We start from the raw sequence: 13831 nt of genomic DNA, 5'->3' as shown, positions 1-13831 counted from the left end.
CAATTGCACGCCTCCGAGATAAAATTGATTATTAATGTCCTACATAGCATGCTAAAGTTAATTAATGCTAATGACAAGTATTTGTTCTAAGTACTTATAGCCTATTCATAGCTATACTCATAGCTTATTCGAGAAATGTATATTATTGTAATAATTATACGCGTATTTCTTTACTGTGCAGATATTTAACAGTGAATTATTTAGTAAAGATTAATTTTATTTATTAATTTCACCGTGTTTGTATAAGGCTAGGTAAAGACAGTTTTATAACGATCGGAATATAAATATATGTTGCACCGTTTAATTGTACAATTATACTTATTATTCTTTGTTAGAGAACATAATAAATAAGAAATATTTAGTTTATAGAGGAAGCTTTTCACAGAAGGCAAAATCAAGATATTTATTGTTTATCGGAATCCGTATTCTTTGTAGTTTTTATTAATAACACGACAAATAAAATTTGAGACCTAAATCGGTCTTAAGAATTTTTTTTAGCTGGGTCTCTGAAAAACCTGAAAAATATTCACTAGGTATACATTTTTACAGTGTCTACATTTAATTCTTAGTAAATGTTTAATAATATATTAATCAAGCCTATTTATTTCTTTGCATATGTTAACAATATTCAATTTAAATTGGTATATACATTTGTTTTTTCTTGTTTTTGTTGTCCAATTTTTTCCAAATTTATCTATCCATAGCTGTTTTCTCCATTCGTTTCCTGGTTACACTTCTATATCTCCTATCCATCGCTTTAGGTCGCTCTTTTCCCCTTCCACATGCCTTTAAAGTTTAGATTTTGTCTGTGCATCTTGCATTGCCCTTTCTGTTATAGAATACCTGTTGTTTTACGTCTTATGTTTCCTATCCTTAAATATATTATATATGTAATATTGTAAAAGTAGTCTTACAGTTGAATCTGTCAACCAATTGGATGATCATGAAATCAGCGCCCTGTGATCATGTGTTCGCAATTGTGTAACTGCCCGCTTCCTCGCTATTGCAAATCTCAATCAAACTTGAATCGCTTTTAACAATTGAAGTATTCTGATTGTGTTAATCCTAATTGGATAACAATTGTATTTAAAAGAAGCAAGGCTTTATTCAAAGTTATTTGTCCACTTGCTGTAAAGCAGGAGAGTTACTTGGGTTGAAGAGGCCAAAAGGCCGGACGGTTAAGAAGGAAATTACATGAATAATTGATTGAATTGTTTTTTTTTTCATTTGCACGTTGCTTTTGATTTGCTGACAAAAAGTATTTATCTTGTGGGGCAGTCCCGGGAATGGGGTGTCTTTGATTTTATTATTTGGTGATTAGGTAAACAGTAATTATTTACATTATTACACAGGTTAAGCACACATTGTCTATGCTTGAAAACACATTTTCGAAAATTCTCACAAAATTTAATACGTTTATGTACTCTTTTATATTTTGAAACCTTGCTTACATTTGCTGACAAGGGAAAGGGGGGGGGGGGGGAATAATTTGCAGTAAATGCTGCTGCTTACGTTATCCTCGAACGGATTTATGGCTAAACGTTAATTTTACTGTAAATACGATTATTATATGTTAGTATATTCTCTCTCTTTAGTCGGCAGCTCATTTCTGAGCGTCGTGGTCAGCAACGAAACATTTAGCGCGGACTATCTGCTTCCACCGGTTTCTGTCCAGCGCTTCTCTTATAACATTGTATAGCTTTGAAGACGATGCGTCTTTCACTTGATCGGTCCATCTGGTTGGTGAACGGCCACGTGATCTTTTGCCTTCTGTGTTACCAACCACGATCAGCTTCTCCAAGTTCTCATCGCCTTTGCGCATTGTGTGGCCGAAATACGATACGATTCGCTGTAGGCATACGGTTGACAAGCGAGTTCGTATGCGAAGTTGGGTCAGGATTGATGTGTTGGTGCGCTTCGCAGTCCACGGTATTCTGAGCATTCGCCGCCAGCACCACATCTCAAAGGCATCGATTCTTTGTCGTTCTCGAGCCAATATGTTAGTATATTAATGTCACTAAAAACAGACGTGGAACAAAGATATCTTAAAAATCTCTTGCATTTAAAAGCGCTAAGAAGATGAATACATGAATCATTTGAAGATTGTCACTATGCCAGCGACTCTAAATGCATCCCACATGCATGTTGTGCTTAAATACATCCATCGAGTACGTTAATAGTTGACAATTGAATGCACTAGTATGAGTTATTACGAATATATACTTCATTTATCAGGTCATGGCTGTCCAGGTAATAAGCACGTACATAACTCATACACTGCTTTTACGAGAATCACTATGTTATGATAATATGTTATCAAATGAAGGTTCTTAAAGTCGTTGTGTTATCAGGATTTAGCGATTATTACATAAAAATGTAAATGATTTTCAGTGCGTCATTGTTTGCGGCAGTCCATAATAATAACTTTATTCTCCAATTTTAACTTTAAAAAAAATTCATCCATGATTATTTGTATTATTGCTTAAACAATATAAATCAATTAACAGTACAAACACAACAAAATTATTTCTGAAGGGGAGGTTTTATGAGAAGAGTTTCTTTGGTGAGTATTGCGGATTGAGTCGCGTCATAGCGTTGTCCTGAATATTAAATTTGAGACCTGTTATCAATAAATATCACATAAACCACGCCTTTGTTTCATTTCTTACCCGGTGCTGTGCATAAAGCACAAATTGACATTTTTGTACCACGTGACCTCGAGTTAGCGCTGCGGGACTTCGTCATTGTCTAATCTAATCTGTGCGTTGAATTTTTTTTTCATGAATGTTGTTTTGTCTTTGCTCACAGGTGGGAAAGGAGGTGGCACACCCGGGTGTATTGAATGAATATGACAGCTCGCAAGACAAGAAGTACTATACCTACTACCAGTGGGTTTGCTTCGTGCTGTTCTTCCAGGTATGCCTTTTAAATATTGTATAATTATTATTTAGTTTTGCTATTAGCGGAGCTTTGAGATTTAGTCGGCCTTTCCCGGCTACTTTATCGACATGAACAATTCGATGCTAGCATTCTTTGTGCTATCATTCCTCCTCAAATTAATTTCTATATTTATTTAGGGATTTGGTTTGAAGACAATTTTCAAATTATTTTGTGTTTATGTTACTGTATTTTAACAGTTTATTGTTGAGTTTACATTTACTAGAATCGTCTGTTCTCTTGTTTTTTTAAACAGTCCTTACGTTTTTATTGTAAAGATTTTCAAATTCAAATACCACCAAATTACAAACGAAATTTACTTTATTCTTTGCGTCAGATGTCGGTCTCTATTACTCATTCATCTAGGGAAGTAGTGAATTAGTCTTCTATGCCTATCCCACGTTAAACCATTAAACAAATCTTTATTACGCAAATAGAAAAACCAATTGTTTTGTAATGCTAGTCACTAAAAAATAAAAATAAAAATTTTAATAATGGTTTATTGTAATAAAATTTTAATTTCATTTTTTCATTCTGAAAATAATAGGCAAACAAGTAACAAATTCGATAAAGGTCAGTAGGTATTAACACACTAAACCAGACAATAGAACAGTTTCTGCGTCATACAATTAGCATCTGCCATCTACGGCTGATCAGCTGTAAGTCTACCGTTATTGAAACTGACCTGAAATTTGCCATGATCAGGTCATTAGCACGCTTGTCGTCAAACAATGTACTGATATGGAAATTTCGTTTTTAATACATTCGCTACGTAATGTTAAGTGTATTAAGATTGTGTCGAATCCGTTGAACAAATTTTCAATGATTTTACCATGGTGATATGATTTTTTGTTGATGTTTCATTGATACGTGTAATTTACACAGCAGTTTAATAGGACTTTTTAAGTATTACGTAAGCACTAAAGTCTGTCTCTCTGGTATAGATTTTATTAAGTGGTGATTACGTCAACAGTAATTATTTACGTTTTTACACATATTACCCACACATTGTCTATGCTCTTAAATAATGTAATTGTTTATTTTAGTATGTATATTTAAATTACGTGTTACGTTTTCTGTCGGCTATGAATCCCTAAATTACTGAACCGAGTAAGATCAAATTTGCACACCGTGTGCAGTTTGATCTTACTTAAAAGATAGCTTACATATAAATTGCAGTAAATGCTTGCGTAATACTTGAACTTGGACTTAGGGGCCAAAGCTACATATATAATAAATAAGTCGTGCGTTCGAATCTCGGATATACACAATTTTGTTTTACCTAGGGCGATGTAAATATTGTTACAAATTTCTATTGGATAATGGTACATAAAGAGAGATCTGATGCTGAGACCAAGGGTTGTTTGTGATCTTTGACACACTAACCTTGACTAGATAGAGTTTATCAACGGTCATAACACAGTTAAATTTATTTAGTAATAACGCGGGTAAAAAGCAGAAGAGCCTTTATGAGTAAACTTTGTATTGAAGTTTGTCATGCTTCATCCGTTCATGCAGACATCTTATGACCCAATTTATTAAAATTCTGCGTCCGACTAAATACGTATTTTTTCTAACGGTAAAAGGATGTTTCTGACATATAGAATGACATAGTTCGTTATAAATGGACAATGCATGCTAAATACATGTGAATCATTTACATATACTAAGAATGTCTATTACATATCTCACGGGTCAAGTACTGAAGTCAATTGAAATATGTGAAGTGATAACTTAATTGAATGATTGTCCATTGATTATTAGAAGAAGGTTTACATTATAACTGCTTACATAGGAAAAAATACATCAGTGGTGATACATTTTTAGCTCTGGGCCTCAGATTTCTGTATCTTGATCATTTGTCAATCGAATAGGGAAGTGGTGGTCAGGGTTCTGTGCCTGACACGTCGACGACTTTTTGGGTCAAAGGCAAGCCGATCCGAGCGAATGTTAAATGCGCTTGTAGAAAGAAAGTCCTTTGGTGCAGCCAGGGATCGAACCTACGACCAACACATAAGAAAAGTTTTAGTTAAACGAAAATGTAATGTGGTGTCTAGTAAAAGTAGACTTATAATTAAAGAATAATAGAACGTAGATCTTTTTTTAATATCTTAATTACACCAGTTGTTGTGGTGCGGGACCTTATTTTAAATACCTAGTTTGTTAAGATATTTCATAATATATTATTATTCGTATATATTCATAGGCCAATGGGGGACCCGCCGTCTTGAGAATCCCACCCCTACGCTATTGTTGCAGTGAACATTTTGAACATATATTTTGATTGTTTTTTTTTCTACAACATTTATTTATTTTATTTATTTATTTATCACAAAATAAAAAGTGTTATTCTAAATGAAATAATGCCTCCTTCCAGGCGATAATGTGTTACACACCCAAGTACCTGTGGGATGCCTTCGAAGGAGGCCTTTTGCGCACTATTATTATGGGCCTCAATATAGGAGTCTGCCACGTGGAAGAGAAAGACAAGAAGAAGGACGTCATTATTGGCTACCTCATCAGGCACGAAAGGGTGAGTAAATATTACCTTATCCACGAACTAAATTTTTAAGAAGCGCATATAAAAAACCAGTATTGAGAATCAGAGTCGCCATTTTGATTTAAAAAGCTTTAAAAAACTAGTCTCTCGACTCCTTTCACCAAGAGTCGCCGTGTATGGAATAATAACACCTATGGGAATGGAAGCCGTGCCTTGCTTCATAACTACGAGTACATTCCTACATACGCCTAGCGCATTGCAATGCCCGGAAACGTCATTAGTGACATTAAAGTACCATTTTGCTTTACAAGCCTGTCTTGCGATGTCAATACTTATGTGATTTTGCCGTGAGGTAATATTAAACATTCGATTCTTGAAGAACTGTTTTTTTCGGGTTTCAATAAAGGACGTTGAATGAAGCTTCGATACAAAGCATTTCTTTGCATTAATAATAACGGGCCCTTGGTCCGTGGGGTCCTAGCGCTATAAGGCTTTTTAGGGAAATATCAAAATGGTAATTCGACATCACAGGAGAACGAAGAGCTGGCAGCTACCTCGGACAAAGAATTAGTCTAGCTATTCAAATCATTTTGAATAATATACTTGGGACTCCTTTTAATAATATACTTTAGTCATTACATTTTAAGGTTAGTTATTAGATATATTTATCTGCTAGTATCTTCGGAACCTTGCCTAAAGGGACTCCTTTTAATAATATTTTTTAATAATTAAATTTTAAGGTTAGTTATTAGATATATTTTTAGTTTGTAATTGTATATAAATATTTATTAGATATAAAGTAATATGTTAAAGTAACTATTTTACAATGTCTGACATATAAGACAGAATATGTTATATTTGATACTCGTTTGTTTTGAGTTTAATTTTAAGGTTAATTATTATATTAGTATTATTTATAAAATGTTAGTAGATATTTTAGTTATTATATTAGTAAATTTATATTTGTCTACACGTTGTGACGCTAAAAGGAAGTATATTCATTATCAAACAACATTCATATTTGTTGATGATTTTTTTGAAATATTGGCGTGCCAAATGCAGTTTAGTTTTTATGAGAGAATTTAGATTACTAAAACTTGAATTATCTTCACTTGACTGGTTTTAGTGAAACCAGGAGAAAGTCTTATATTCCTTACGAAATGAGTCGTGACTGCGCGTGCGCCTCTGGGCCCGAACTTTTTGCTTGGGCCGTTGACCCAACGTGACGCAACTAGAGATGTTGTATCATTGTATTAAATATTGCGTAAGACTTGGATAGATCAAAGAGAAATCAAAGGATTATATCTGTATTAATCTTGTAATTAGCTATATCCTTTTTGGTATGTGATGGAAATTGGCTGTATCACAGTATCTTAAATCACTCTGTTCTTTGCTACTGTGAGAGCTGTGTGACCACCAAAGCAGCAAGCCTCCAGTGGCCACTTCAATGAGTTGAGTGAATTTAGATGGTTTAAACTGCCCTTCGACTTTGCACATCATTATCAGATAGAGTAATTTAAAGGCAGTTTTTTGTTTATATAGAAAAACTTACGAACAGAAGACTCATCTGATGTTAAGTTATGGACACTTACAATCTTAGAACGTGCTCGCGAGTGTGTTGCCGGCCTTCTAAGAGTTGATACGCTCCTTTCTTGAAGGACTCTTAAGTCGAATTGGTTTAAAAAACTTCCTCGGGCAGCTGTTTCCATATAGTGGTGGTTTACACCCAGAATAAGTTTATATACAATTTCTATATATCTGTGGTCTCAGATCAGGCAATGATAAGTAAATTTTTTCTCAGTATGACTTATTAATACGTCGAGTGTTTCAAATTTTAATCAAGATTTTTTTTAAATAAATTTGCTTGTCCTGTATAGTAATGAAATTGCATTTATCATATTATGAATTATGGCCACAGATATATGTATATAATATAGTTATTAACTTTTGATTTCCCTCTAAAATAATGTTTCTATTGTTTAATTTCGCCCCTAAATAAACAAACATTTCCACATACTACGCTCTTTGCGTTATAACTTCTCTAAATTATTGGCTTTTCCCACTTTATTGATTCCATTGTGAACAGGTGGTAATGACTCAGTTTTATTTTCCTATTCGCTTGAAGGTTTTCTATGGGTTACCAACAGTTATATAAAAATAATTAGTGCAATGCATTGCATCCTTTCAAGAAGAGACTTACTTGCGTTCTAGTAATATCATCATATAAAGTATTAGGTATATTAAATATATGTGAATAGTAATTAAAGGTTAAAAAGGCTTTTTCCATATATATAGCGGATGCTTAGGCTGTTTTTATTGAATTCTAGGTAGATTTCACTCAGCTAGTGTTTATATAAGAGCAATGATATTTGCACCAGTGGCGCTATAACCTTCGTAGGTCGGGGCCTCAGATTACTGTATCTGTGCCCGACTTCCGACGTCGATTTTTTGGATTGGTAAGCCGGTTTCGTCAAGATGTTGTCCTTCACCGTTCGAGCGAATGTTAAATGCGCTCAAAAAAAGAAAGTCCATTGCATGACTGAGAATCGAACCTTAGAGCTCAGGATGAGAGTCGCACTGTATTTTTTAGTCCAACAAATTTGTTTATCCAACATTTTTGTGGGATTTGGGCTTTAACTTTATTAGTTAAAGCCAAGCCAAGTTAGATTTTTCACGTACCAAATGGGCGTCGTTAGATTAATACATACCACAGTGGTTTTTAAATGTAATTTACCATGTTTTAGATTATATTATGCTCTATACTTACAGGTGACAGATGACATTAAGAAATGCATTTTTATTATAATAAATTCCTTACGCCACCTATCCTTAAACTGAACACATGACCTATCTGGCTACTCGTGCGTGACAAGCAAGTGCTTCATTCATCTCAATTCGGTACCTAGTTTCCCACGCTTGCCCACAATGCGTTGACGTTTTTGGTGTGATTTTAATAGTTATACCGTTAGCTTTATATATCCTGATAAGTTTCTGACCGCTATTTCTCTTATTTATTTTAATGACAGGCGGATTTGTTTTATCAAGGAATTTACTAGTGTGTCTCTGAATAAAATTCGATTTTTAAATTTCGACAAGTTCATATTTGTGATGTCTGGAATCTTTTGATGACAGGACTTTCAGGATACTTTCAGACCGTGTTTTGTTTTATCAAAGAATTTGCTAAGATGTCTGTAAATAGAATTCGATTTTTAAATTTTGACAAATTTAGTCTAGAATCTTTTAATGATTTTTTCCCGAGATTTTATTGATTTGTCAAAGAATTTCATCTAAATGAAATTCGATTTTCAAATTTTGATAATATTTGGACAAGTTCATAATTGTATATATATAGTCTGCAATTTTGCTTCTGTCTATGTATATATACATTTGATATTCCATTTTGCCTTTATAAGATCGAATCAAAAATGTTAATATTTTATTTGAATATCGTTGACCTCAATTTAAGCCCTTGATATTTGCCTAAAGTACTAAAGAAGATGCAGGATAGAAATTGTTAATTTTAAACGTTCCAACTCGGAAGTCTTCATTTAAACCAACCGCAAACTGGATCGAACCAGTAAGTAACAAGTTAACTAGTTCAATAGTTCCATAGTTAAGTGTTTTCATATGTAGGTTTTAAGTTTTTTTTTATTAATAATACTAAAAGATAAATTGTTTAAGATTCTTAAACAATTTGTCACAAATTAACATTATTATATTCAAATAGTTTTTTAAAGTGTTTTGTTCGAACATTTCTAGTACTGAATTGTTATTATATATATATATATATATATATATATATATATATATTATTATAATTAGCTTTTAATTTTGACGTTTGATTTTTTATGTAATTGGACTTAAGTTATGCATGTCGGACTTGTCCGTTCAAGTCAGGCCTACGCAGTTCAGTTAACGGTACATTGGTGACTGACGAGTCAATGTACTGCACAAGATTTTGATCCACGTTATTAATCTGTTTTTTTTGTTTATATTTCGATTCTTTTTACTGTCTCGTGTAACTTATAATAGTGGCTTAATAAAAAATTTAGTATTTGTGATGTATATTTGGTTTAAGAAATTTCAAGGTAAACAGCTTTTGAAGAACTTTGAAACCTTGTATTTATAAAATAAATAAATATAATCAAAATATATATATACCTATTAATAATAATAAATCACTCCCGGATCCCATAAAAATATGATTTAGGAGATTACCCCCTGGAGTTAAAAGGGGGGGGGGACCACACGTTTTCGCTGTATATAATCCCCCTCTGGGCCTAAAAAACTGGGCAAAACTGAAAAGAGCGTACCGATTAAAAGGTCGGCAACGCTAAAAAACAAACGCAAAGAAAAATTTACAATATTGAGTTTTGAAGCTAGATTAACAGTAGATATCGATAGTGAGATAGATTACTATTTCGTTACATTAACAAGATATAGCTTTTTTCAAAATTCGGAGGCGAATTTTAGCTCCCCAATTAAAGAACATATTTTTCTCACCGGAGCTAAGTTCGCTCAATTATGGAATCAGAAACATTACCCTTATTGTATTGAAAACTAATTTTATACACAAATATTTCTTACACATACACAGTTTCGAAATTGTGTTTTGTTTTATGTAATCTATTTTTATTTGTTTTTATCAAAATAAAATTAATTTATTTCACCAACTAACATGATCTTCATATAAGCGTAAGAATTCCTTTAACAAATTAGGTATTTGTAAAAATTTGTTTAGACACATGTGATTCTAATGAACGTCTTTGCCAGATGTTTCTGATGATCGCGGTTCACATTAAACTGCTAAACTAAACTAAAGTGTAATTATATTATGTAATTACATAAAACAGTCCAAAGGTTTTTTCTGAAAAAAGGAACACACAACAAATATTTTAGCCCTGTAAAAAAGTTTGTCTATTTACCGATTTTCCAATAATAATATCAGTTTATATTTACTATGAAACAAGCACTTCAATTTATGCTATTAAACGAAATATTTTCTATTGATTTACATAGACAATCCATAGATATTAAATATTGAAAAGAGATGTGTAGTCTTGAGGGTGAACCGTACTTATAAAACCTCCTTGGAACATAAGGTATCTGTGGGGTTATAAGTGGTGCTTCTGGTATGTCTCAAAAATCAATAACTGGGGCGATATTCTTATTCTGTTTGATGTAACGATATACTTCTTTTGGACACCTGCTCCCTGGTTCTCTATACCGCACTTGACCATTGAGTGTTTAATTTTAAATCGCGCGATATCAAAGCGACGTTAAGAATTACATGAATTGATAACCTTTGATATAACGTAAAGAATTTGTAATGTTCAGACGCCGTTTTACACTTTTGCATTACGATATTGTTTTTACTTAATGCTCTGTGGGAGTTAGCGAATCGAGATAGAAAAGTTTTTGATAGATTTTTCATTTATTGCACTTTAAATTAACCTTAAATATAATATTTAATATTTTGGTCGTAGGGGTACTGTAATAATAATTAATATATCTTCATTCATTCACTCACTGACTCACTCATATACTCACTCACACATTTGCACTTGGTTAAATAATGTAATTATTTTAAGGAATTTTGAATTTAGTTTGTTTATGGAAAATTAAAGTAAGTAATTATTTATATAGTATGGCTGATTTTGGTAATATTTGTAGTTGATCGATCTGACTGTACCACTTGGTAAATAATTTTTATTATTATTATTATTTATTATTAACCCCGAAGGCAACCCCAACCATCCTTAATGTGCACTTAACCAATGATAGCAGGATGAATTATGAAGGCAGTTTTTGCCACGCACCACCACTATGTGGAACTACTTAACTACTTACCCAAGTATATCCGAACCAATTCTACTTAGGGTGTTTCAAGATAAAAACGAATTTATAAAAGTCCGGCAACGCACACGCCAACCTTCTAGCATTTAGAGTGTTGCAGATGAGCTCGTTTATCCTTATCCATAAAACAAATTCAGGCCAATTTTTGTATCAAAAATCGCAGCTTTTTTGAGCTTAATAAGTTGTCAAACTCATAGTGAAGCTATTGGATGCTTACAAAACTAGGTATTGCGATGAAATATTGCACCCTCGCAAATTACGTCCCTCGTCCCCGTTTAATCTAAGGGGAACACAATAGCCAGGTGTAAGTCACATCTGCCCTCATCAGTTTTTTGTAGATCCGGATTTTTTAACAAAGAATTGTTATTCAAACTTACCGCCCTTTTTCTAGTGCGATAAGCCTATATTACTTTATTATATGTTTTAAGCTTTATATGTTAATATGAATATAAAATAAGCTGTGTAAAAAAGTTTTCCACCGACCAAAGGACATTCCTTTCTATGTGCATCTAACACTAGCTACGAGCTAGTATAGTTAGCTATGCGGTCAAGGAAAACCGGTAAACCGAAAATCGACATACCTAGTTAGCTATTAGAAATAAAAATGATCACGAAATCTGAGACCCGAAGCTAGAGTAGTTTTTTTATGGATTTTATTGCTTATAGACGAATATCAAACTCCATCTTATTACCACCAAGCCGCCGAGGCAGTGAAATCGTAAGAATACGTAAATATTTATTATAAAATATATGTATTATTATTGTTGATTGAAATAATCTCGCCATGTACCTAATATAATTTCTACCTTTTACTCAAAGTCTTGACATGTTTGGATGACATTTGAAACATGTTAATCGCCCGCATAATCTTTATTTGAACGCGTTCAAGGTTTTTCGAGTATCAATAAATCAATAAGACAGCGAAATTGCTAAGATATATTTGCTATCTTTGATCTCCGATATACCGTAACTGTCTACCAAAGTACCACAATCCTGACAATCCACCAAACCTGGAGATTGACAAACAAACAAATTTAATCTGGGCGCCGACCAGTAATTATTTCATTCAACAATGAAATGATTCATATGTATAACATTCTTATGTAATACCTATATGCACATAACAGTTAAATGTGACAGGTTCATTAGAATTTTAAAATATATACAAATATATTTTGCAATTTTAAAACGATGCCGTAGATAGCTCGGTCTGAGAGGTACGGTACTTTGAACAGAAATTCGTAGATCATTAAAAATAGTCACAAAAATGTCTAGCCTAGGATAAGGTCTCATCTAAACGTAGAAAAATAACCCAATCATAAAATTAGCATACACAACTTGATATTTACACTTGATATAATTCAAACAAACCGATTACGTATCAAATAATGTTTTATAAACACGGAGAGATAAGGCTCAAGTGACTACAAATATTTATGATATGCCTGTTCATCTTTGTCGGTTGATTTATATTCTCATATATATGATCAGCTAAAATATACTTACCTTCGGATGTCGGCAAAGGCTTTGCTATGACAGTCATACTTAAATATTTGTACTTTACATGTCAAGAAATTATGAAACAATTTCGCTAATAATGTTTTTATAGAACGGATAGGAGGCTCACCTGATGTTAAGTGATACCGCCGCCCATGGATACTCAGTGCCAGAGGGCTCGCGAGTACGCTGCCGGCCTTTTAAGAATTGGTACGCTCTTTTCTTGAGGGACCCTAAGTCGAATTGGTTCGGAAATACTTCATACATGTACTTAGACTTTTTCAATATTTATAGGATACTTTATAGCATATACTCAGTTATGTGCAAATTGTAAAATATCTGGAGAAAAATGGATGGAATAATAGAGGCCTCCAAGAAAATGGTAAAATAGTGGAAATAGTATGTAAAAGTGACTTGATTATTATCGTTATTTATGTGCAAATTAATAATGTTACATATTCAGATAGTTACATAAGGAATGCATTATTAATATTACATAATGACTATCACAAATGACATAGTTCAAGACGCCAGTCCATGCGTAGTGTGTCAGTAAAGTAATTATGAGTATGGGCTTAATTGTAGGATTCCAACCGTATCTTCACTGGTCTCGATAAAGAGAATACTTTGGATGGCAATGGGTGTATAATATTTGTATTCCATACGAACAGCAATAATTATTTAATAGTGAAGGTTATAAATAATAGATTATAGAGTTTATTCTTGAATATATAAAGAACATTGTGTTAAGATGTCTTTAAATAATGTTATCTGTACTTGAGTGAATTAGGTTATATGGTTATTGGGTGCATTGAAATTAAACGACGTTAAATAAACATTTATTTTCATATAATGTTATATATATTCGTTTGTTGTACTGCTGAGCATATCTTTAGTTGTGATTGTATTTGGCGATTTTTTTAACGGAAATGCTTTGAATTATGACCAGACGACCATTTGTAAAAAACTTCAACAAGCAGATGACCTTAGTTTACTTGTTGAAGCTCCATACGATTCTTCATCCATTCCACGATATGTAAA

The 13831-nt window shown here is 32.9% G+C and overlaps 1 protein-coding gene across 1 annotated transcript in view; it reads left to right on the top strand.

The window, feature by feature from the left end:
- Positions 1-13831, top strand: part of LOC110991865 (innexin inx1) — a 38229-nt gene that overhangs the window by 17291 nt on the left and 7107 nt on the right. Inside the window, exons 3-4 of the mRNA XM_022257407.2 lie at positions 2809-2916; positions 5315-5470. Coding sequence (XP_022113099.1) covers positions 2809-2916; positions 5315-5470 — 264 coding nt within the window. The remainder of the gene's footprint in view (positions 1-2808; positions 2917-5314; positions 5471-13831) is intronic.

Source organism: Pieris rapae, chromosome 2 (assembly GCF_905147795.1).
Source record: "Pieris rapae chromosome 2, ilPieRapa1.1, whole genome shotgun sequence".
In the NCBI taxonomy this organism is placed as follows: domain Eukaryota; kingdom Metazoa; phylum Arthropoda; class Insecta; order Lepidoptera; family Pieridae; genus Pieris; species Pieris rapae.
Note: the sequence above shows the minus strand (reverse complement) of the source record. Positions and strands in the feature narration are given on the sequence as shown.